The 25,902-nt window shown below is 48.9% G+C and overlaps 1 protein-coding gene across 3 annotated transcripts in view; it reads left to right on the forward strand.

Annotated features, from left to right (window-relative positions):
* AGAP2 (ArfGAP with GTPase domain, ankyrin repeat and PH domain 2) overlaps window positions 1–24,862 on the forward strand; it is a 116,971-nt gene extending 92,109 nt beyond the window's left edge. For 2 of the 3 annotated variants that reach the window (XM_079966645.1, XM_079966643.1), the window contains exons 4-19: window positions 86–171; window positions 1,678–1,819; window positions 3,215–3,349; window positions 5,417–5,514; window positions 6,089–6,241; window positions 7,636–7,722; window positions 7,835–7,939; window positions 8,656–8,818; window positions 12,775–12,876; window positions 13,000–13,146; window positions 15,029–15,088; window positions 16,368–16,519; window positions 18,006–18,096; window positions 19,349–19,571; window positions 20,624–20,879; window positions 22,550–24,862. In XM_079966645.1, coding sequence (XP_079822771.1) covers window positions 86–171; window positions 1,678–1,819; window positions 3,215–3,349; window positions 5,417–5,514; window positions 6,089–6,241; window positions 7,636–7,722; window positions 7,835–7,939; window positions 8,656–8,818; window positions 12,775–12,876; window positions 13,000–13,146; window positions 15,029–15,088; window positions 16,368–16,519; window positions 18,006–18,096; window positions 19,349–19,571; window positions 20,624–20,879; window positions 22,550–22,756 — 2,207 coding nt within the window. In that variant the 3' untranslated portion in view covers window positions 22,757–24,862. The remainder of the gene's footprint in view (window positions 1–85; window positions 172–1,677; window positions 1,820–3,214; window positions 3,350–5,416; window positions 5,515–6,088; window positions 6,242–7,635; window positions 7,723–7,834; window positions 7,940–8,655; window positions 8,819–12,774; window positions 12,877–12,999; window positions 13,147–15,028; window positions 15,089–16,367; window positions 16,520–18,005; window positions 18,097–19,348; window positions 19,572–20,623; window positions 20,880–22,549) is intronic. The other variant, XM_079966644.1, reaches the window with a different exon arrangement.
* Window positions 24,863–25,902: the final 1,040 nt, after the last annotated feature.

The raw sequence follows: 25,902 nt of genomic DNA on the forward strand, positions 1-25,902 counted from the left end.
TGAGAGCCATTGCACTGAAAGGACAGCTTTGGTTCTGCTGCTTGGCTGCTCCCCAACCCCAGCTCTGCCTCCTTCTGTTTTTTAGGGGGCCAGTTCAAGAAGGAAGTGGTGGTGGATGGGCAGAGCCACCTCCTGCTGATTCGAGAGGAAGCAGGACCTCCGGATGCCAAGGTAGGCCGAGGAATGTGCGGAGGTCCTTGTGGGGACCTTGCACCTGAAATGTCTGGATTCACCATAAACTGCACTAAAGGTAAAGGTAAATGTACCCCTACCCGTACGGGCCAGTCTTGACAGACTCTGGGGTTGTGCGCCCATCTCACTCAAGAGGCCGGGGGCCAGCGCTGTCCGGAGACACTTCCGGGTCACGTGGCCAGCGTGACAAAGCTGCATCTGGCGAGCCAGCGCAGCACACGGAAACGCCGTTTACCTTCCCGCCAGTAAGCGGTCCCTATTTATCTACTTGCACCTGGGGGTGCTTTCGAACTGCTAGGTTGGCAGGCGCTGGAACCGAGCAGCGGGAGCGCACCCCGCCGCAGGGATTCGAACCGCCGACCTTTTGATCGGCAAGCCCTAGGCGCTGAGGCTTTTACCCACAGCGCCACCCGCGTCCCTTAAACTGCACTGCACTACAGAGACCTAATTGCAGGAAACCTGGAAAAAAGTAAGCCTGGCGTAGTCCAAGGTTCTCCACATAGTTGGGCTTCTGTAGGAATGTAGGTCCTTGGGACGCGGGTGGCGCTGTGGTCTAAACCAGTGTTCCCCAACCTTGGGCCTCCAGCTGTTTTGGACTACAATTCCCATCATCCTTGACCACTGGTCTTGCTAGCGAGGGATGATGGGAGTTGTAGTCCAAAAACAGCTGGAAGCCCAAGGTTGGGGAACACTGGTCTAAACCACAGAGCCTAGGACTTGCTGATCAGAAGGTCGGCAGTTCGAATCCCCGTGACGGGGTGAGCTCCCGTTGCTCGGTCCCTGCTCCTGCCAACCTAGTATTTCAAAAGCCCATCAAAGTGCAAGTAGATAAATAGGTACCGCTCCGGCGGGAAGGTAAATGGTGTTTCCGTGCACTGCTCTGGTTCGCCAAAGCGGCTTAGTCCTGCTGGCCACATGACCCGGAAGCTGTACACCGGCTCCCTCGGCCAGTAAAGCAAGATGAGCGCCGCAACCCCAGAGTCGTCTGTGACTGGACCTAATGGTCAGGGGTCACTTTACCTTTACCTTTAGGAATGTAGGACGCTGCCTTAGCCTATTGGTCCATCTAGCTCTGTATTGTCTACAACGAGTGGCAGCAGCAGTTTCAGGCAGGAGTCTATCCAAGTCACAGAATCATAGAGTTGGAAGGGACCCTGAGGATCATCTAGTCCAACCCCCTGCAGTACAGGAATATGCAGCCGTCTCATATGGGGATTGCATCTTTCACACATGGAGATGCTGGGGACTTCTGCATGCAAGGTAGATTCTCTTCCACTGAGCTATGGCCCCTCCACCACTGAGCTGCTGGTTTTGTATAATTGCTGGAGTGGAGGGGATGAGGTAGACCTTAGAACAGTAGCATCCCTTCATACTCCTGGTTCCACCCTGACTCAGTGCCAAAAACAGAGGAAGAAGATGTGACCGCTCTGAACACTGTCCCCCCATTGATATGTCTCTCCTTCTCCATTTCCTTCCTGCTTGCAGTTTGCAAACTGGGCAGATGCCGTCATCTTTGTCTTCAGCCTGGAGAACGAGGCCAGTTTTCAAGAACTGACCCAGTACTACGGGTTCCTCACAAACTACCGCGCGGTCTCCGACATGGCTCTCGCGCTTGTGGGCACTCAGGGTGAGTGGGCGAGAGTATCTGCCCTACAGAGAATTTAATCTTGGGGGCATGGGTGGGCTGCAGGGGGCAGTCAGGTGGAGTTGTTCCTTGGGGTCTTCCTGAGACCAACTGGAAGAAGCTTTTGTATTTTCTAGGCTTGCTATTAACTGTTTCTTTATACATGAAGAGATTGACAGCCCAGTTAGGACTATAATTACTTCTGCTAGGGGGCTACACAGAGACCCTGCCCCTTTCCCCCTCCCAACCACTTAAAGCTCTGCTCAGACTTTCTCTGGTTTCTGAACTTCCACCATACATTGCCCGCTTACTTTCAAGCCTGTCCTCATTTGTTTAAAGGAACAGCACCCTAGTATCCATTTCTGCATGTGCACAATACACTCACAGAATACGTACACTTGGTGGTTCTGTTAGCCAGGCAAGGAATTCCATTGCAGGACATCTGTTGGTTCTTAGCCTTGACCCAGTGTCTTGGCGTATCCCAGACACCAGACTGGGGGTGGTATGGCCAGGTAAGCCTTTGCTGGATCCAATCCAAAGTTTAGCGTGGCAGCAGCAGCAAGCCTGATCCCGCAGGGAAGGTTGCACAGAAACAAAATTAAGTGCAAGCCGGTTTAGTGTTACTAGGTCACCTGTCCAGCCGGGTCAAGATGTCGATGAGAATAGCTGGAGCAGAATAAAGAGGCCAGCTGAGGTCAGAAACCAAGAGGTAGCGACACATGCTGAAACACAGTCCAGTAGAAACTCTAGTTGTGAGTGTTCATATCATTGGTGGAGAAATGAAAGCACCAAATTGGGACAAGGCAGCACCATAGAAAAAGCAAAACCCGGTCCGTTTTCTAGATCTGTGGTTCCCTCTGTTACTAGGGATGCTGAAGGATTCCAGTGGAAATGGGGGCGGAAATTGCCAAAATTTGTTGCCCTGTGTCCAGAATGGAAACCAATCCAGTGAATACAAACGATATTCACTGTTATTGTTGTTTCCAGTCTGCAAATAATATGCAATTGGTGGCATTTCCTCTCCCACATTTGCATTAAAATGAATAGTGTGGAATGTAACAGAACTAATTATATCAAGTTCTGCCACAGAGGACAGGGAGGCAAATAACGTAGGTTTTTTTGGAAGTCAAACTGCGGTGGAAGAGCAACAGCACTGCATGCAGTATACGGGGGCCGGAAAGGAAATTGATACCTTCTTACATCCCAAATAAAACATCAGGGCCGTATATATTAGCATGTTTTTGTGGTGAGGAGATAACACAGCTAAGGCAGAATGAGAATACTTTCTAGTCCAATCCTATGCATGTTTATTCAAAAGCAAGTCCTGTTGATTCCAGGAGATTTCTGCCAGCTCAGAGATGAAGTCTGTGTGTGTCTGTTTTTGCTTCTTTCTTACAGATAAAATCAGTGCCAGCAACCCACGTGTGATTGAGGATTCCCGAGCCAGAGCTCTGTGCACTGAAATGCGCCGCTGCCTCTACTACGAGACATGTGCCACTTACGGACTCAACGTTGACCGGGTCTTCAATGAAGGTGAGAACTTTTCTGGGATGTGTTCCTGGGAAATTGGATGGGAGGTTGGGTTTCATGGCCACAAGAGCACCTGTGAACATGACCCAAGGGAGAACACATTTCAAGACATGGCAAACAAGAGCAGTTCAACCCTGTGTGGGCAAGAGAGTGTGTCCTGGGTTTGCAGACCCTTCAGTGGTGCAAAATTCCTCATGCGATTGGTGCATATGCATGTCCATCTTCACGTGTGGACATCTTACATGCCTACACAATGCAAACATAAGAAGAGCCCTGTTTGATCCGGCCAAAGGCCCACCCAGTCCAGTCTACTAGTTACACATGTCCAACTAGGTGCCTATAAGACACCCTCAAGCAGAACCAATCTGTCTGCTGCAAAAATGGTGGGTTGTGCAAGCAAACATACATATTTTTATACAAGGATGCACCAACTGTACCTGATATAATAGTTGTTATTATTATTATTATTATTCTGTTGTTGTTGTTGTTGTGTGGCATTATACTTGGTGCTTTAAATGTGTTGCTTCATTCTGTCACTTTGAAACCCGTTCTGGGCATGAGGAGAGTGGAAACGGCCATTAAATAAATAAACAGGCAACGGGGGTGTGCCAGGGGCCCCATGGCCCCTCGTGTGCTACATCATATGTGGAGTCTACAGGCCGGTAGAACTGTGATGATAATAATAATAATAATAATAATAATAATAATAATAATAATAATAATTTATTATTTGTACCCCGCCCATCTGGCTGGGCTTCCCCAGCCACTCTGGGCAGCTTCCAAAAAAATTTTAAAATACTGTAATACATCAAACATTAAAAGCTTCCCCAAACAGGGCTGCCTTTGGATGTCTTCTAAACGTCTGGTAGTTGTTCTCTTTGACATCTGGTGGGAGGGCATTCCACAGGGAGGGCGCCACTACCGAGAAGGCCCTCTGCCTGGTTCCCTGTAAGTTGGCTTCTCGCAGTGAGGGAACCGCCAGAAGGCCCTCGGTGCTGGACTTCAGCGTCTGGGCAGAAAGATGGGGGTGGAGTTGCTCCTTCAGGTATACAGGTATACAGGTATACAGAACTGCTTCTTCTGTGTCAATGGTTGGAGAGTCAGTGGCTTGAGGTGGCCATGCTCAAGTGTCTACTGTTCTCGGGAGGTGTGCTCCTGCATAATAAGAATTGGGGCAAGCAGCTTGTGTTGTGTATGTGGGGATTTGTTAACTCCAGGACTGACTTCTGTCTACATAGAGGGGTCTGTAGCAGAGAGAGTACACTTTGCAGGCAGTGTGTTATAGGTCAAAAGCTTTTCTTGTGTTCAGTTTTGTGGCTGTGGCGGAAACCCTGGTTTGCGACCCAAAGTACTTTTGCTTTCTGCACATCCGGCATACAAGAAGAACGAGACTGCCATTTGAGGAGTCTCTGATAGCACCATATATTTATTGGTTTAGGCCAGGGTCGGCAGTTTTGGGGCGCTATGGGTGTTGCTTAAGTCCGACTCCCATGGCCAATGGTTGCGCATGACAAGAGCTGGAGTCCAGCAAGACCTGGCAAGTCACAGGTTCCCCACCCCAGGCTGGACACAGGGAGACCAAGCTCCCCATCACACTTGCACCAGATGATGTGGGACCTGCTTGCACATGGCGTGATCTCATGCTGCAGAGGAGCACATGTGAATAATATGACCAGGTTTGGGGGAAGGGGACACATCACATGTGTATTTCCCACCCAATTGGCACCCTCCCAGCATGGGGCTAATTGCGTGAAGAAAGACCCTTTTCATGAGCCCCTCCTGGATGTGACTCCTATTCTGCTGGATGGGGGGGGGTTGTATCAAGGGCCCCAGCAGAGAGTTTGCTGACCTGGCCCTTGCAGGACTGGCAAGTGTGGGTGGGATGGGACTCAAAGGGTGTCTGTGGAGCTTGGATGTTGCAGGGTCTGCTGTCATGTCCCCTGCAAAGTTTTTTTTTTTTTTTCCTTTCAAGCAGTTATAGCCGATTTCCAGTGTGGCAACTGGAGGATCTGAGCAGCCCTACGATTTACAGATATATATGTGTATTTTCCTCCCCACCCCAAACTGCAGTTGCTCAGAAGATTGTGAATATGAAGAAACAGCAGCAGCTCCTTGCATCTTGCAAATCTTTGCCCAGCACCCCCAGCCATTCAGCCGTCTCCACGCCGGTGGGTGGAATCTACCTCACGCAAGTACATCCCCCTGAATGGCCCAGTTACGGGAATCGGAGTTTCCTCCTGCTGGTGGCACAGCACCATGAATGGAGAGGGAGGGTGTGAGGCTAAGCCCCATGGATCTAGTGGACCTCCTTGCATGAGCTTCCTCTGTCAGCCCTTAGGGCTCGTCGTCTACACTTCCACTTTTCCTGTGCCTAGAAAGCACAGATCCAAGCGGTTTCTCATTTGTCCCACCGCTTTACCACTGAATCAGAGGAAACATAAATCCACAGAAAAACCTGTTGCTGTTGGTTCCGATTAAGTGGTAAACAGTGGGTTTTCCTGTGGGGAAGTGGAAGGACAAGCAGAAGTGTGGACGAAAAAATTCCACAGCCTAGCCATCTCCTTGACAGTGCTAGTTTAGTATCTGGGGTGCTGCTTTTTTCGTTTTCAAGCATTCAATCACACACGCAGGACCTTTGCCTCTTGCTTTCGCACAGCCAAGGCCCCGCCGGACCTGCATATCTGTCTTCCTTTGCTTTTAGGGGCTGGCGTAAGTCTGCCTGGTCTTTTCCTCCCCCTCTAGGCAAGTAACGGTGGCCACACGAGCGACTACTCCTCATCCCTTCCTTCCACACCCAACATCAGCCACCGGGAGCTGCGTGGGGAGGCCACGGCTATAATTGGCACACCCAGCTCCCTGCATCGTGGGACCAAACGCCGAACCAGCCTTTTTGCGGTGAGTACCAGGGGAGTCCACCTGCTGGGACGCAGGTGGCGCTGTGGGTTAAAGCCTCAGCACCTAGGGCTTGCCGATCGAAAGGTCGGCAGTTCGAATCCCTGCGGCGGGGTGCGCTCCCGTCGTTCGGTCCCAGCGCCTGCCAACCTAGCAGTTCGAAAGCACCTCCGGGTGCAAGTAGATAAATAGGGACCGCTTACCAGCGGGAAGGTAAACGGCGTTTCCGTGTGTGGCTCTGGCTCGCCAGAGCAGCGATGTCACGCTGGCCACGTGACCCGGAAGTGTCTCCGGACAGCGCTGGCCCCTGGCCTCTTAAGTGAGATGGGCGCACAACCCCAGAGTCTGTCAAGACTGGCCCGTACGGGCAGGGGTACCTTTACCTTTACCTTACCAGGGGAGTCCACCAGCCACGGGACAAGGGGGGCCAAAGGGTGGGTGGCCCAGTCCAGGCTGAGGATGGAAGGATCTGTCCATTTCCACTTCTCTCAGTTTCTCATTTTCCCCATCTTAAATTTGCTTCTCCACCTTTTTGCAGCAATTTGCAAATTACTTTTTTTTTAAAGAGTCTTTGGTGTGGTTTTCTTCTAATAAACACATTTTTAATTCTGTGCTGGCTGAGCTACACATTTTTGCAATCACGCATTTTTGTACAATTATTTTCATGAACATCTTCATTTCTGTAAACATGGTTTGGCTAGAAAACTGCATCGCAAAATTCAGATAAATATTTCAAAGGGTAGCTGCGCTTTGGTTCTCACGTTGTTTTGGAAAATGCAAATTTGAGAAATGAAGCTTTCAATGCAAATGGAATCAAATTTCTCCTCCACCCCCTAGTCCAGACTGAAAATAACCCTCTGCTATAAAGGGGCAACATCGTGAACCACAGCAACACCGAGGGATTGGGTGACAGGAGATGGGAAAGTGTTTCTCTATAACACCCTGGATAACCTCTGCTGTCATTCAGAGTAGGCATTACTGTATTACAGTAGATTAACAAATAAGGCAGCTCCCCTTGTTTTTGAATCTCTTCTGGGCCCTGCCCTCCTCAACCTTCCCTGGCCGCCCTCCCCTCTCCCAGTGTGATTTGATGGTGAGACAGGCCGCCATGGAAGCAACTCCACCAGCCCCAGTATCCAAAGACTTTCAGGTCTGTTGCCTCGCTTCTTAGGCTATTCCCAGCTTTGGGGCAAGCAATGCCCCACCCCCCAAAAAACCCCATGCTTTGTTGTTTCGACTGAAACATCACTTTGCCCGAACGATGGTTTGTAAATTAGCTTCAAGCCATAGTTTACAGATTCATGTTGCTGGCTACTTTGCAAGGCATGTTTTGTGAAGGCATAATGGCAAACCATGGTTGGACGTTGCCTTTGAACCCCAGCTGTGTCTCTTTGCAGAATCGCAGAGGGAGTGACACCGAGAAGCGGAGCCTGGACAGCAGAGGGGACAACACGGGAAGTGGCCGAGCCATACCCATCAAACAGGTGACCTCCTTACATTTGTCCTGGCAACTGTTTGCCAGTCCTCTGAACCCTCAGTTGCAAGAGTCCAGGCACCGTCGGTAACCCCTGGCCTTCACCGCCTCTCTCCCATTAGAGTTTCCTGCTGAAACGAAGCGGCAATTCTCTGAACAAGGAGTGGAAGAAAAAATACGTGACTCTCTCCAGCAATGGGCTTCTCTTCTATCACCCCAGCATTAATGTAAGTGCGCCATGTACTCTAGCTTCCATCAGCTCCAAACATACCAGGGCTTGGCTAGTCGCATTGTCAAGTCCTACACATTACCATCTAAAGGCAGCGGACTGCAATAAAACCACAAAATGTGTATGAGGGAGACATCCAACAGATCATGGCCAGATTGGAAAATAGACATATGGATTAGATCACATTTCTGCAGACCGTTCTGAGCCTGGTCCACTTACGCTTACGTTGTTGCTGTTGCTTTGTTTTGTTTTGGAGTTTTTATTTGCAAGGTAACCCCAGGGCTTTCTGGCTCTTGCCCACATCCTTTTCTTTTTACAAAACATTTCTAGCTGATTAGAGATGCTAGAAAGCATGGTACTTGGGACATTGATTCAAAGGTTTCAAGTAAAAGGCCCCAGGAAGTGGCTGCACGTGATGCCATAACACCAGTCCCTGGGCAATGGTGTGAAGAAAAAGATGTGTGCTTCCAACAGGTGCATTTTAAAAGCGTGTGGTCTTTTTTCCAGATTTCACCTAAAAATCCACACAATCACTTGGTGTAACAGACCTGCTGGTCTACTTGTGTGCAAGGGACACAGAGACTGGGTGCATAGCGTTCTGTCCATCCCTACTCGTGTCCAAAACAGCTGCACCATTCTGTATGTATGTGCATGTGATCCATTTTCCTAATTCCCACCCCACTCAAAAAGAATCCGGTCTTTGTGCCTTTGCAGGACTATATCCATAGCAGCCACGGCAAAGAAATGGACCTGCTCCGCACCACCGTCAAGGTGCCCGGCAAACGCCCACCCAGAGCCATCTCTGCCTGTGGCACCTCCTCGAGCATCAACGGTTTGGTCAAAGACGTGAGCAGCGTAGGAGTTGGGGACACCAGCAGTAAGTGGCTTGTTCCCACATCATGGGCATAGGAGATTGAGGATGGGAGCGCACTGCAGCGGTTGTATCTCTTGACATTAAGAAAAAAAACCCAAACCCTTTCACGTTGCTGGGGTAGGAGCGGGAGAGGATTTTTAACTTTAACAGGAGACCCCGAGTGCTTTGTTCCTGTGGGAATGTTCAGGGATGCAGGAGAGGATATATTGTGAGATTATATCCTTATCCAACTTGTGCTAACAAGTTCCCAAAATATCAGCAGAGTTTATAGACATTCCCCTTTTTAAGTTCGCAACGGTAACGTGTGCTCTGGTTCGCTAGAACCTCTATAATAATTACTCTGGTAATTTTCCCTTTGTTCCCTCTTAAAATACAAGACACGACACAATCTTTCATAAAAGTATAAAAGAGTTTACTCACGTTCTGTTCGCAATAGGATCCCAGAAGGCAGACAGGCTTAAAAAGGTAAAATACATTTAGAATCTATCTTATAGGAAGATAGTCTCTTTCTCCTCTCTTGGCTGGGAGCCAAGAGGGCATCTTTAGCAGATGTTGCTTCTTCGAAGATGAGAAGAGAGAGCAAGAGAGGGATGGCTGTCCTGTGCTGTGTTTTTATCATTACCTGCACAGGTGAGGCCACACCCACCTCTGGTCACATGCGGAGGAAGTCTGTCCCAGGCAGTTTACCCGCTGGCTGGTCAGACATCCCTCCCCATGTCTTAACATGTACACTCTAGGAATGTTGTAATTGACTGCTCCTGTGTTTTACACCCCACAGTTCCTTCCCTGCCCCAGCACCTTTAGGGATCACACTACAACACACTGAGTGTCATGTGTGGCCTGGACATCCTAGCTAGGCAGGTTGATGCCTCAGTGTGAGACTCAAATGGGGTTTCTTGGGCAGCAACAGCACAAAAATCAGAGCTCTGACACTTGCAGGTTTGCCAGGGAAGGAATACTTGCATGGTGTTTGGCTGTGTAGGTGTGTGTATAATTACTGCTTGTTAGTTCACACTCCTGATACGTTGTGTTTTCTTTATTTGCAATTCTCTGAGATTCCAGCCACTTGGGAAGCCAAGCATCCCCCCCCCCTTTGCACGATGATGTTGATGCACTCACACTTTTGTTCAACCTTAATTAGTAACAGCCAAGGAAGGCTGTAACAGAAGGAAATCATGAAAAACAACAAAATAGTGTTTTTAACGAAGGGCTGGCTCAGCTATGACACGCCTTCCTACATGGGAAAAACCCTCGTATGGGGGGGGGGAGAGAAACCCACATGTCATGCATGATGGTTGAACATGTGTCTCTTTCTCTGTACATGTGCATGCTGTCATGACAGGCCAGTTTGCACATGCCATGTGCTGGGAAACTGGTGTGTGTGAGATTGTCAGATAATCTGTCTGTGAGTATTTAATCTTTGCATGTGAGAAAGTTTGAAGTGGCTTCCTCCTGAAATATTTTTATTCTACTGATACAGACATAGGAATCAAGAAAATAAGTCAACCTCTTAAAAAGTGAATCAGCTGGGAGCAGGAAATAAAAACCACATTCTGCTCACAGTGTAATGCATTAAGGCAAAATAATTAAAGACATAAGTGATCTAAAATAGGGCTTCCACAAGCTTCATTCAGGTGGTCTGTGGCATTAAATATTCATACTGCTTTTCGATTTTTATTGCTTCTTATATTGTATTTTATCGTATTATAATTTGTATTCCATTGAATGCAAATTGTAATCCAATAAAACACAACATGATCAGCAAAAATACAGTTAAAAGTCATGCAACATCTAACAACATTGCTACAACAAGCAGCAAAGGCATTAAATGTTCCGCCAAGAAAATCAGCAATTTTCAAGTAGCCCATGAGAACTGTTTGGGAACCACTGAAGTCCCAGATGACTCCTTAAGAAATGCACGCACCGCGTAAAACAGATCAAGAGTATCAAATCATGAACATGAGCTGGGGGACATCACCCAAAAAGTGGTGCGTGGGCGTTCAAAAGTCTGCAAATGTGCATAATATTTCCCAGTCTTCCAATTAAATCCAAAATGGGAGGCGAGTCCCTGGGTATGTTTTGGATTACCCTTATGGTCATAGGAAACAACATCAAAATGGAGAAATAGCTTCCATTTGGGATTGAATTATGTCCAATGAAAATAGAAATATCGTCCCACGGCAATGGTACCTTAGAAAGGAAATGTCAAGGTGAGCAGTTCTGTATATTCCAACCACTCCTTAATCAGCATGCAATTTGCCCCCTGATGGGGAGCAATCGCCCTTCCTCCTCCTCCTCCTCCTCGTTGTACATCAGAACCATTCACCTCTTTCCAACATAGGATGTAAAAATCCATACGTTGGGGCCTCTTGTGACCCACCTGCATAGCATGACTGTCTGCTAGGATCTTGACACCCCCTCCCCACACTTTCTGCAGTCTTGGGCAGGCAGCAAACCCAGGAGATCTATTGCCACCATGCGACTAACTTCCTGGAACTATTCCACAGCCAGTTCTTCTAACCAGCCTGGCAGCGTGCGCCTACGTTAGGCATTTGTACCTGGAAGATAAAAAGAGCCGGCTTCAATAAAGCTTCCCTGCTTTTGTCACCATTTTACCACAGGTGACCAGGCTAGTGGTTATTTACAAGGTTGGTCTATCGAGCTTCTCTTAATACATCCCCATTCGGGTTGGTGGGGCACAAGTTGTGTACATCTGCTGCAAGGAGTTCCAGCTCCAAAACACAAGATTCCCTTCCTGCACAATTGCAGTAAATGAACACCACGATATGTTTGGATTTCCTGGAGGTGCTGCACACCTTCTCCTCCTCTGTGAAAATGCTCAAATCGAAGAATTGATTCCTATCTAATCTAATCAAAGCTCTAATAAAAAAAAAATTATGATGAATTTTGGCTTTGGGCAATTAGCTTAGCTTATTAAATGAAGTCATATTTCTTTGTTCCGAGGTGTCTAATGGTGCCAAGTTGAATTGGAGCATTTGCTAAGTATAATCGTTTCAGTTTAATTCACAAACCTGGAGAACTGAATTTTCCCTTCAGCCTTAGTGTGGGAAAAAACAGCTGTAAGATGAAGCAGCAGCGGCCCCTGCAGGAAGGCTTGCGACTGCAAATTGTAGAATTTTCCCTTGTATGTACAGCACAAGTGGAAGTGGGGATAAAGCCTAAGGCCCTTTTATATTTGCTGCCTCATTCAAAGGTGGCGAAATTATAGCACCGGGGGTGGGATTGGCAATGGGGGGAGAAATGGGAGCCTAACCAGTGGCCCATTTCATCTTTTGAGCCTCAACCTATTTTGAGCTGAAGATACACTCAGGAGAGATTTAGGCTTGGCTCTGGACACTCTGCTGTGATTTCTCACTGGTTCAGACTGATGAAATGGCTGTGTAAATAACCAGCCCTGGTCATTCTGCTTCTCCAAGCCACAGCCCAGGAGTCCCCAATTTTTTCTGAGAAATGGGGCACGTTTAGAAATGTCAGAAACTGTTGTGGGTACCACAAAATTCATTTCACAAAAGAATGCTCACTGGCAATGCTCAGAATCCATACCCAAAACACCCACACCTCCAACAAAACAAATAGAATGCAGGCCAAAAAAATTTAAAAATCAGATACCCCCCCCAAAAAAAGCCATAGTTATTTAGATGAACTAAAATGGGAAGAGCAAGTGATGTCTTAGGGCCCCATGGGTACTATGTTGAGGAACTCACATCTAGGAAACTAGGATATTCACACCTTGACAGGCCACAGCTTACTCTTGTGCAAATGCTTTTCATGCAGAAGGTATTAGGTATACAGGTGTCCACCTATTTCAGTTGAAACCTGGAGAAAACCTGAGAGATTTTAAAGTGCTGATGGAAGTCAGAGGTGGCAGTTCTGGGCCAGTTGTGTGAACGTCCTGACTGACACAGCTTCATTATTTCATTCTCTTCCGTCCATCCCAGCTTGCCCCAGTCCAGGTCTGCTGAATCCTCCTGTCGACCCAGCGATCAAACTCTTAGGCAAACCTGAGCGCCTGCAGCGATCTGTGTCCTCTTCCAAAGCTGGTAAGTTCAGCCGAGACCTAGAAGCTCCCAGGATGGAGGAGAGAGGATGCTGGGAAAGGGCAGCTTTGAGCCCAGAGGGAAGTTGGAAGCCATGTGATCTGTTTCTCCCGCATGTTTCTGCAGAGGTAGCCATGGCTGCAGAAGGGCTCTCCAGCCCTGGCAGCGGTGGGAAAGACCCACCTCCATCCCCTATGGTTGACAGAAAGAAGCACCGGAGGAAGAAGCTGTCAACTCCTTCAAAAACAGAGGGGTCTGCAGGGCAGGCAGAAGGTAAGAGGTAGCTGCCTTGGTTTTGTCTGCAAGGGAGACTGGCTTGTGGGCTCCTGACCCCTGAGAACCTCAAGAGCCAGTGTGGTGTAGTGGTTAAGAGCGGTAGACTCGTAATCTGGGGGACCGGGTTCGCGTCTCCGCTCCTCCACATGCAGCTGCTGGGTGACCTTGGGCCAGTCACACTTCTCTGAAGTCTCTCAGCCCCACTCACCTCACAGAGTGTTTGTTGTGGGGGAGGAAGGGAAAGGAGAATGTTAGCTGCTTTGAGACTCCTTCGGGTAGTGATAAAGCCAGACATCAAATCCAAACTCTCACTCTTTGCCCCTCCAGACTGCGCAGACAGACTTAGGAATGATGCATTGAGCTGATTTTTAAAAATGGTGCCTGTAGTGACATCACACTGACCCTACATTTCAGGGGTTACCATTTTAAAAAAATGTTTTTATTGAAGATTTTCTTGGGTTACAAAGGTGCATACATCGTCTCTGTCTTCAGATAGGGGTTAACATTTTTGAGATCTTAGAAGGACCACCCTGTTGTTTTCTAGGGTAGGAAAAGTTGTGGCCCCAGCTGGTTTGCTCCTGGTAATGCAAATTTTCATAAGTACAGGAGAAGGAGTTTGCTCACCTCACCATTCAAAATAAGTAGCCACATTCCTGGGAAGATATGCATATATTTGCCAGAGTGACAGTCTTTGCAGGAGAGGGAAGACTCCCTTCCACAGTGCGAACCCCCAAGCACTCTGCCCAAATTCCCACTTCACATCTTCCTTCTGCCTCAGAAAAATGTAGGGAATGATCCTGTGAACTGGGATTGGGTATTTACCGTGGCTGACACGTGAGTAGGGCCACCCGCCTGTCAGTCACCTTACATCACTATGAAGGCAAGCTGGTTTTCAAAGGAAAAATGGCTCCTCTGATGATCTCTGATCTTATGAAGTTGGGTGTGGAGCAGATGGTTGTCTGTGGGGCGGAAATGGTCTCTGCTGGGACCAATGTGGTCTGTGAACTGGAAGCTCCCTCTGTCTGATCTAGTGGATCACACTAGATCATGGGTGGGGAACCTGTGGTTCTCAGTGTTGTTAGACTCCCAACTCTCATCAGCTCCAGCCAGCATGCAAGGGCTCATCCACACGCCCACTTGTCCCCTGCTTTGTAGGCATGGGTTCAACCGGTTTTGCCTTTGCCCGACTGCTTCCCGCTGGAAAACCCATTCTTTAGTGCTCAATTGGAGCATACGTCAACCCAGAGAAATCCAATTGACGTTTGGTCCGATTTAGCTCTAAAGAATGGATTTTCCTGGGGGAAATGTGGATGAGTCCTAAGAGTGTGTGGTGGCCACACGCACTCTTGGCCCCATAACTTGCTGGAGAATTGGCCAAAGGGTTCAAGGAAAATGTTAGCCACCCCTGATCTAGAGGAAAGGTCTTCAGCCTGCCCGGCCTCAGGAAGTACGAATTTAGACTGCGGGGAGGCCATGCTGAAATCAGTGGGTTTTTTGAAGGGTAACACCCCACAGATTCTGAGTCTGGAAGGCACCACCCCAAGTCCAACTGGGCTTCCCGCTCCCACCCCCACCTCTTCTGTTCTGTCTACACTAGGCAGCTGATGTGAAGCCTTTCATTTCCACTCTTGCGGTTTTGCTGTATGCCCCCTTGCCCAGGAAGGGTTGTCGTGGCTCACGCAGCTTCCTCCCTCACTCTCCCTTGCGACTCTTCACGCATCCACCGCCACTGCCACCCCCTGGGCCCGTGGGTTCTGGATAGCCTCTGCTTTTTTTGGTTCTTATTTTTCTCCTCCTCTGAACACTCTCCCCTTTCTTCTTTTCCTCCCTTCTCTTTCTCTGCCTCTCGCTTCCTGCTTCCCCTCCGGACCCTCCGCAGCCAAGCGTAAAATGTGGAAATTAAAAACCTTTGGTAGTTTAAGAAATATTTATAAAACAGGTAATGAGTGGCGGGGGCAGGCGCGAGCTCCTTTTGTGCCGTGGCGCCTGTTGCATGCGATTGTGCTTACATCGTGACGTGCACCCTGCGTAGATGTCTGTCCCCAAAACGCTTCCCCCGTGATCAAGAAAGCTTCCGTCCTATTCTGCCTCTCCTTAACAACCCCCCAGCCCTGGGGGAGTGTTAAAATGTCCCTCCCTGCTCACATCAGGTTTGCAAAGGTGGCTGAGCTCCTGGAATTCCTTTAAGATGGCTGTTTCCAAACTGTGTTCCACAGAGCCTGCGGGCTCCTCAGGGCTTCCTCAACTGGAAGATCTGTAATGACAGATAAGCCCCATCTCGTCCTGCACTGTACAGCCTTGGGGATTGCTGGGTGTGCCTAGAGTGCCCTCTTAGTGTGTGCAGGTGAACAGGAAGGCCCCATGGGTGCCCTAGAATGCATTCCCCCAGAAACCTCTGCCGTGCCCAGAGGTTCCTTGGCAGGCATGCCAACACAGGACAGAGAGTCCTGAAGGGGGAGAGTTTGGAAAGCCACCACCTTGTGGCATTATGGCACCAGCCCCTTTTTAATGCCCTGGTGGTTGTCGTTGTCGTGTTCTTCCACCAACCTGATTAAGGGTTTTGATGAAGTAAAAACCTTGCTTGTTTGCTTGTCACCTTTTAGTTGCCCTTACTAAGGGCACTGCCATTACCGTTAACTTTTGGAGATTTTCTTGAAGACTCCGGAAGAGACTAAGGCCCATTTATTCAAGCCGCAGGTCTGGGGCTGAGGGGACCTGAGTTCAAGCCCTGCCTCTTCTGGACCCCACAGTGTGTGCCATTTTTTCACTCCCCCTGCCCCCCTCCCATCTGTAACATGGGAACTGGCAGTTTATAGCACGGTTGTGAAAGCCGGCAAAACCCCCCAGGCAAAACACACATTGTACAGCATTCCACAACTCAGGGCGCTGTGTAAATACTTTTGCAGTAGCAAATATGTTTGCACGTTGGCAGTGGCAAATATTTGAATAAGTGTAATCATGGGACTCGTGCTCTCAGGAAGGTGTGTGCCTTAAAACTCTGCCTCTGGCTCTCCTTATGGGGTTTGGGGCTATTAGCGAGCACAAGGCGTGGCTCTTGTCCATGTCATTCCCCCTGCAGGGCATCCTCCCCATTCTCTGGTTGTGTTGAACCCGCCCCTTAGGGGAGCACAGGGAGGGAAAATATGTTGGTTGGAAGCCCTAGGGTTCATCCAGCCTCCACTGCAGTCCAGCTGGAACCTGCTCTTTTGTATCCACAGAGGAGGAGAACTTTGAGTTCATCATCGTCTCCAGTACAGGGCAGACATGGCATTTCGAAGCCAGCACCATTGAAGAAAGGGACTCCTGGGTCCAGGCCATTGAGAGCCAGATCTTGGCTAGCTTGCAGTGCTGCGAGAGTAGCAAGAACAAGGTACTGATCTCGCCCCCCAAAAAAAAATCCACGGGGACACACACACACAACTCTACCTTCAATGATCTAGGCTTGCCTGTCTCAATATTGGTTTCCATGTAGTTGTCATGATCACACCTTCCACTTAACATGTTATATAAAGGTAAAGGGACACCTGACCATTAGGTCCAGTCATGAACGACTCTGGGGTTGCAGCGCTCATCTCGCTTTATTGGCCGAGGGAGCCGGCGTACAGCTTCCGGGTCATGTGGCCAGCATGACTAAGCCTCTTCTGGCGAACCAGAGCAGCGCACGGAAACGCCGTTTACCTTCCCGCCGGAGCGGTCCCTATTTATCTACTTGCACTTTGACACGCTTTCGAACTGCTAGGTTGGCAGGAGCAGGGACCAAGCAACGGGAGCTCACCCCTTCTCGGGGATTCGAACCCCCGACCTTCGGATTGGCAAGTCCTAGGCTCTGTGGTTTAACCCACAGCACCACCTGTGTGTTATATAGATGGGCCTTTTCTGTAATAGCTCTCCATTTTCCCAACACTCTCCCCATTTTTCTGGCACCAGGGAAGAACATCTCCACCCCACCCCCCGGGTGTTTGGTGGTGATGAGTTTTTTTTACTCTGAATAGGGAGCGTGGAAACAGCAACTTGCATAAGAACCGTACAAAAAAATACAACAAAATCAACACAAACAGAGAAAACAGTAGAAATCCAAACATGCAGTGCAAAAGCTTGGGGCGAGGTAGGGTTCTCGATCGACCTCCCTGCGTAGAGCTTTCCATAAAGCAGGTCCCATCTCAAAGTCAGCTCCTCTGTGATCCCATTTGTCTCAGCTCAAATAAGGAAAGTCCATGGCACAAGGCAATGTCTCCAGGGGCCACCCTGTTGCAGTTGGGGTGAAGACTGGCATGCAAAGTGAGAACCATGCTCAAGGTTTGAAGAGGGACTGAACTATTGCCGGGGGGCTATAGTTCATTGGCTCCCAGTACGTTTCTGAGCACAATTCAAAGTGTTGGTGCTGACCTTTAAAGCCCTAAACGGCCTCGGTCCAGTATACCTGAAGGAGCATCTCCACCCCCATCATTCTGCCCGGACGCTGAGCTCCAACGCCAAGGGCCTTCTGGCGGTTCCCTCATTGCGAGAAGCAAAGCTACAGGGAACCAGGCAGAGGGCCTTCTCGGTAGTGGCGCCCGCCCTGTGGAACGCCCTTCCAGCAGATGTCAAAGCGATAAACAACTACCTGACATTCAGAAGACATCTTAAGGCTTCAGGGAAGTTTTTAACGTGTGATATTTTACTGTATTTTTTGTTTCTATGGAAGCCGCCCAGAGTGCCTGGGGAGGCCCAGCCAGATGGGCGGGGTATAAATAATAAATTATTATTATTATTATTATTATTATTATTATTATTATTATTGGGGAGGGAGACCAGGCTTCGAGCGCTCTAAGGAAAAGGCTAGCAGGAAGATGCACCCTCTGTCTCTATCCCTACAGGCTCGCATGGACAGCCAGAGTGAAGCAGTGGCAATCCAGGCCATCCGTAATGCCAAAGGCAATTCCTTATGTGTGGACTGTGGGGCCTTGAGTAAGTATTTCTCTTTTGTATGCAGTCGGATCTAAAGAGATTCCAGATGTGTGTGTGTGTGTGTGTTTTCCCCCTGGGTGGCAGTGATTGATCCTTGGGTATTATTAGCACTAAAGCTATTGAGATATTAGTGCTGCCATTTGGCACCAAACAGCTCTGCCTTCTGCCAGTTCCTTAGGAACGGGTAGTTCCCTTTCAGCACGTTGGTTAATCCTGTCTGGAGACAAGAGGATCCAGGGAGTATTATGACAGCTTCTATGTAATCTTTATTTTATGTGCTAGATGCTATGCAGAACAGAGAGAGGGTGTGACTTCTGCCCAAGATGAAACAATCTATGATAGGCAAAATGCCATAGTTGCAGGTAGGGGAACAGGAGTGAGCTGGGATTGAGTGCGTTTAATTCTGTTAAAAATTTTATCCCAGCCTTATTTCACAAAGCAGCGTACAAAAATCCTCCTTTATCTTTACAACAGAAGTCTGAAGTAGGTTGGGCTAGAGTGGGGTATAGGCCCAACGTCACATGGTGAGCAGGGACATGAACCCAGGTCTCCCTAGTCCCTGTCCACTAGATCAGCCTTCTTCAATCTGGTTCCCTCCAGATGTTTTGGATTACAATTCCCATCAAACCTGAACATTGACCACGTTGGTTGGGACTGATGGGGGTTGTAAGTCTGTGAAGCAATTGAACTTTGCTGTCCTGAATTGTTTGTATGAATTCTGTTGCATGTCTTTCTTGTCTGTTCATTTGGGGTATTGTAGCATTAACTTGCTAACTCCTGGGGCTCAGATGTGAAGGCAGTAGAAAGCCATTGTTTCACTGGAAGATGGCACAGTCCCTTGTTTGTGGGCAGGAAAATCAAAAGCTCCAAGCTTTCTTCAGTGGAGCATATGATTGTCAGGGGGAGGTAGAGGAAACCTTTAAAAAGACAGGTGAGCAGTTCAAGGTGGATCTTGGCATGATGAGCAGAAGCTTTGAGCAAGAGTAAGGCCCCATCTTCACTATGCATTTAAAGAGCATCATTCCACTTTAAACTATTATGGCTTCCCCCAAAGAATCCTAGTGACTGTAGTCTGCAAAAAGAGCAGAGAGCTAGTAGGAAATTCCTATTCCCCTTTCAGAGCTACAATTCCCAGAGTGGTTTAACAACCTCACTTCCTAAAGAACTCTGGGAATTGTAGCTCTGTGAGCTCTTTGCAGGGTCAAGAGGAGCCTTCCCTGATTTCTGATTGGCTGGCTTGTCTCACCCCCAGACCCAACCTGGGCCAGCCTGAACTTGGGGGCGTTGATCTGCATTGAGTGCTCTGGCATCCACCGGAACCTTGGCACCCACCTCTCCCGGGTCCGCTCCCTCGACTTGGACGACTGGCCGCTGGAGCTCACGCTGGTCCTCACCTCCATCGGCAACGAAACGGCCAACAGCGTCTGGGAGAAATGCACGCAAGGACGCCGGAAACCCACTTGCGAGTCGTCACGGTGAGTGCAGGGCAAGCTGCCACCATAACACAGCCACAACTGGAGCCTCCAGGACCTAAGGCTGCAGCCCTGTGCAGAAGCGTAATCTTGTCGAAAGTCGTGGGCGTTAAATTCTGAGTCCACATGCACAGAATTGCGCTGTTAAACTACCAGTTTAGACTGGTACCTGTTGTAGATGGGGGAACTTAAGCACTTGCCACACTTTCTCTCAAAATGGCGTCACTTTGCCTGGCTTATTGTGCCCTTAACTGATTGGAGTTTGTGGTCCTACTTAATAGCTACACTTAAATAAAATAATAATAATAATAATAATAATAATAATAATAATAATACAATGAGTTAAAGTAAAAAAGAAAAATAATACATAAAACATATTAAAAGTCAGAGGAAAAACAACAATATGAAAATAAAATATAATTAAGATTACAGAACTATAGAACATATATGAAAATGATTGAACATACTGTTTCTCTCAAATATACATTGATTCATGGGTCACTATGGTTTCAATAAATAAGTTCCAAATATTGTTAAATTTGTCCATACATAAATCTTCATCTGAAAACGATCTGTTCATGGGTTGCAAGAGTTGTCATGTCATCTATCCATTGAACAAAAGAGGCTGTATTTTTGTCCTTCCAATGTATCAATATCAATCTTTTTGCAGATGTAAGGGCACAGAGAATCCATTTACATTCACCGATTACAAACTCTAGGTGTACATTGTTATGGGTTTTGCTCTTTCCTTTTAGTGCTAGGCCAGTGCTTAGACTCAGAATGATTATATTGTAGAGTTGGATCCCTGAGAATCATCTAGTTTATTCTTCACTTGGCGGGATGGTCTTCTCTACTTAAGAAGGACCATGCTGGGTGGATCATGCCAACTGTTCCATCCAGTCCTTTTTTCTCACTGGGGGAAAGAAACCTCAACCAGGGTCATAAGCACAATAGCCCTTCCCTTCTGTTCCCCTTGTATTCTGCAGCATACAGACTCCGAAACTAGAATTTGCCTATATCCATCATAACTCCTCTTTCTCTCTCTGTCTTCCCAGGGAAGAGCGGGAATCATGGATTCGAGCCAAATACGAGCAGCGGCTGTTCTTGGCACCGTTGCCCCCATCTGAACTTTCCCTCGGGTGCCAGCTCTTCCAGGCTGTGCTGGACCAGGACCTGGGTGCTGTGCTGCTGTTGCTGGCCCACAGCTCCAAGGATCAGATCAACGCCCCCACGGGTGACAAAGACCGGCGCTCGGCGCTGCACGTGGCATGTGACCTGGCGCATGTGGTTATTACTCAGCTTCTGGTCTGGGTAAGTTCTTGGCAGTGGACGGTGAAGGATGTTGGGGATCCACGGGAAGCAGATGTTCCCTTCCAGCTCTCTTCATGTGCCCTGGGTCAAAAAGGATTAAGGCCCTATCTGCACTCTACAGTTAAAGAAGTATCATACCACTTTCAACAGTCAAGGCTTGCCCCAAAGAATCCTGAGTAGTGTAGTCTGTTAAGGCTGCTGAGAGTTGCTAGGAGACCTTTATTTCTCTTCCCAAAGTTCCCTGGATGCAGGGATTGATGGATTCATAAACCACTCTGGAAATAGTAGCTCTGGGAGGGCAATAGGGGTCTCCTAACATCCCTCAGCCCCCTTTAAATGCAGAGTGCAGATGAGACCCTTATATAGGGAGAAAGAAAAACAAGAGACAATTGTCTACAAGGGCTGCCATAGAGCTGACTCTCATGAGTTACTCCATATGGCTAGTTTAGGTCCCCCTCTTTCATGCTGCTTTTTGTAGCTTGTATACATCGACTAGAATCTCTTGAGTTATTCATCAAAAGCACCATTTCCCATGCCCTAGCTCCAAATCACATTAAAACAGTTCTGTGGTAGCATGTACAACTGCAATGTGGGCTCTTTAAGAAATGATTCAGCTGAGATTTTAAAAAGAAGCCTTAAAAAAAATGCAGAGCACCCATGGTCCAAATCTAAAGCCCATGGAGCTTCAACCTGCAATCGATATAAGGGAAAGGGGCCAGAGTTCACTAGCAGAGCATGCGATTTACATAAGGGCCCAAGTTCAATCCCTGGCATATCCAGGTTTTCAAAATAAATATATAAAGGATCAGGTTGCAGGTGACGTGAAATACTTCTACCTGAGACCCTCTGCCAATCAGAGTGGACCGTACTGGGATGGATGGACTAGTGTAGCTTCTAATCAGTGTGTCCTCCCACCAGCAGTTTTTGGCAGTGACCATCCCAGGCCAAAGTATTTGTGCCGCTTAGCAGATTTCCCCAAACTGCTCCCCATCCCCCCCCCCCGTAGTTCTCATGGTTTAACTGTTCTAAGTTAAAATCAAAACAGTAATCTAGATAGTGTTAGCAAGGGTCAGCAGGATGCATAAAAATGTTGGTGGACCATTCCATACACAGGATAACTTGGTACTACGTCGCAGCAGGGGTGGCTGGCTAGTGTGCTGCTAGAGCCGTATGTCAGCTTGGCAGGTTGGCAGTGTCTGCTGCACAGACACTGTGTGGGGGCACAGGGATAGTTATTTACTGAAAGGCTCTTTGGAATGGATGGGAAAGAAGGGTGGTTGTTGTTGTTTTTAAAAAAACCAGGATAGTAGTCACAGGTGGTTTGGCAGACTCCAGAACAAACCAGGCCCTCCCCAAACTCAGCCCAATCATAACTGAACCCAAGCAAGAGGGCAGTGTCCCAGCCCTAGGAAGTTGTTCTAGCCTGCCGTTACAGCTATGGGGAAAGCAGGAGAGAGTCTGAGAAAAAGTTAACAAGGGAAGTAAGGTGTTGGTGAGAGTGGTAGCTGAGAGGAGAAGTGGAAGGGAAGCCGAGGGTGCAAACGTATGCTGTTGACTCAGTGAAACCCTAATTTCCCAATTCTCAGCATGAGCCTAGGTGTATGTTTGTGTCTTCTTTGAGTGAGCACCTTTGGGTTCCTAACACAGCTCAACCGCTCTTTCCCCCACAGTATGGGGCTGACGTGAAGGCGTGCGACGCCACTGGGCACACAGCCCTCTTCTACGCCCGCCAATCAGGGAGCCAGGAATGCACTGACATCCTCTTGCAACACGGCTGCCCAAACGAAGGCTACAGCAGCATCGCCACCCCTGGCCTGCGCCGGAAGAGCAGCAGTGCCAGCGTGGGAAGGACCGAGGCCCGAACTGCCCTGGTGTAGCATCCCAGGGGGAGCCTCTTTCCCTATCCCAGTGGTGCAGCAAGGGGTCCAGCAACTGATGCCTCTTCTCCCTAGGGAGACCCCACACCCCTCTGGCATCCGGACTACGTGCCAAGGAGCTTGGATCATGAGTTCCCGTCTCGCACAGGATGAGGAGGTGGTGGCCACCCAGAGCTCTGCTCCAATGGCTCTGCTTGGCGCAGGCTGCCGCTGCCGTCACCCGAACCACCTCGGCGGCTCGCGACTCTCCTCCCGACTGCCAGGCCTTGAGCTGCTCTGCTGGTCTCCAGGGCAACAGCAATCTCTAAAGGCAGGCCACCAACGCCTGCGGGGAACAGAGAGAGCAATGCGCCCCAGCGCTTGGAGTGAAGGATCAGGGCCCAGGATGGCTTTCTCTTCCCAGTTACTGGGGACTTTTAGAAATGGGGAGGGCGGGGGTGGGCAAGTGGTTAGTGGGGGTTTTCCTTTTCTTTCTTTCTGTGTTTGTAACAAGCTTTGAAGGTGGAATGTAAATCAGTGTTATTGGAGTGGTCAGTGACCCAGCCTCACCTAACCAACTCTAAGAGGGCCCAGAAAAGCTTGGCTGACAGGGAAAAGGTTAAAAATGGTCCAGCGAGTCTTATCTTTTGTAAGGCAGTGTGCAGGGGCCTAAGGTTTGAGAGGGGGCCTCCGTGCCATTTGCACCCTTTGGCCTTTCCACATGGCCCTGCCAGGCCTCTCCAAATAGGCCACCCCCCCTTTCAGTCTTGGCACCTTGATTCCTTTCCCTCTGGGGAGGGGGCGAGAAGGCACTGCTTCAACCCTTCACCTTTTCTGCCTTTCAACAAGGTTTCTTTTTGGCCCTAAACCGCCATGCGCACTCCCCCTGCCCAACCCACCATGCACCTGCCACTGATCTGCCCCCTCACCTGCTCTCTGCTCATCCCTTCAAATCACTTTTTGGTTCCTTGGGAGAGCCTCCCGCCATCAGCCGCCAAAACACTGCCTGCCAGCTCAGGCGTGGCTGTTTGCTGTGAATGCAGCTTATAGCAGCCAGCTGGCGGTGTGGCCTACAAAAAGCCGGGAGAGTGTGACAAAGGACACCGATAGGAAAGCCCAGGCCTTGGCTTTTAAAACAAGAGTGCTTTTATAAAGGGTTATTTGTTGAAAACTAAAGCAAAAAGGCCCTTCCCTCCCTCCCCCCCCCCCCCCCGTCACCCAGACGCCACCTCCACTTCCTTCTCTGGCTAGACTACTGCTGTTTTAATTTATTGCTTCATAAAACTCTTCTCTCTCTCTGGCTGGGCAGCATGTCTGGTGCCAGGGTTCGTCGTCCTCCTGTCCCATCACTGCAGCAGAGGCACCTGTGTGGTTTGCGATGAGTGGTGCAGCCTCGGGCTTTATTTCAAATCTGTGATGAGGGTCATGGCAATGAATTCCCGGAGGAAGGTGAACAGGAACTGACTCCCCACAGTGGTTGGCTGTGACTCAGTTCATATCCGGGCTGCTTTGTCCAGGGCTGGAGCTAACGAGTGGGCCAGATGCACAAGCCCACCTCGGCCACATCACGGAGGCGCCAGGCCTTTCTCTGCCCTTCTGAATTGGACCACACTCATGAATGTATTGGCGATTGTGTTGCACGAGGCTTACAGGCCCTGGGTGGAGGTGGAAGGGCCTGCTGGCAACGACTATCCTGGTGCCACTGCCTCCTCCCTTGCAGAATGAAGAAAGCTGGGCCTGGCACAACCAGATGTTGAGAGGGGCTAGCTTGCACCTCGGACCCCTGCGCTCCTCCTCCCCCTGCCTTGGAGGACTAGAGCCTGTGGTCATGAGGGGGACAGGTGGGGTATGGGGAGCTCTTGAAGACTGAATGTAACTTATGCTGTTGGGCATGGCAGTTCAGCACAAGGTTCTAGGAGAGCCTCTGGTGCAAGCCCTCACAGTGGGATGGGATTATAATACCTCCTGGGGGGAAATGTGAGGTTTGGGGGTGGGGGGAGGGGGACGCAGAAGTGCCAGAGCTGATAGTATTGGCCCTGTGCCGCTGTTGTAATCTCTTGGATTGTAACTTGTAAGTACGTGACAATGTAAGAAGATGTAATAACAAAGACTGGTTATTCCTTCTTGTGACTGTGGTCTGGAGTTGGATTTGCTGCTGGGCGGGGATCAGTTCTTACTCGGTTTCCTTCCTTCCTAGCAGAGATTAAAGCCGGAAAGGATGCCTTTTAAGGCCACCTTGAATTGCACGGGCGAGGGAGTAGGAAAGTGTTTGTGGCCACAAGAGAGATTATCAAGGCTGGGTGTCAAAGAGGTTGGTGGAGGACTGGCTGCACAGACACTTCAATGCTGCTCTCGCCTTGGGAGGTCTCAGAAGCAGCAAGCAAGTTCACCCTGCCTGGGGAAGCAAGAACAGAACAACACTCCTCTGCACATCACAGCAGGCAAAATGTTTCTCAAACCACACAGGTCTGGTGAACAGAGGGACTAAAAACAAGAGGACTAGCAAGACAAGAGGAGGAGAGAATTTGCTTTGTTTACATACCCCACCCCAATTAGCTACACTGCTGGATCTGATGCGAGGCCTCACAAAATACTAGCATTAACATGAAATCCTGCTTCCGGTAAGGTTGGTGATTCAGAGATTTTCATGTTGCTTCCTTCCTTGGCTCAGGTGTGCAAATCTGCTGGACTCAGGGTCCACAGGAGCTACAATAAATGCTGCTCTTCAACCAATTGAGCAACTAAGGTTTTAGGTGCTGCCTACAAACCAGTTTGTTGGAGCAAGTGGTATCACACCTGAACCAGGGAGGTTGTCTGAGCTGCAACAAAACATGTGCTGGAACTAACTCTGTAACAGGTGTACATTAGCGTTGATGGTAATGTTATGAATGTAGGAAGGGCATTCATTTTCACAAGCAGTTTGTCCACACAGCACATGCACCACCCAACAAATCATTCTCATCATATCAACAAAGCTTCTGCCCATTCTTGTTATGACCACAATCCACTGGTGTAGTAATTTCCAAATGAAGGCAGATCAATTTTTGAGTTATGGAAATTGGCGATCGGCTAGCACAGAGTTTAAACGGAGGGAAAGTGTAGCCAAGGGAAGAAACGCCACTATTAGTTTGGATAAACATTCCACTGAGCAATAAGCCATTGCAGGT

The sequence above is a fragment of the Podarcis cretensis genome (genome assembly GCF_951804945.1).
Source record: "Podarcis cretensis genome assembly, chromosome: 2".
NCBI classification, from domain to species: domain Eukaryota; kingdom Metazoa; phylum Chordata; class Lepidosauria; order Squamata; family Lacertidae; genus Podarcis; species Podarcis cretensis.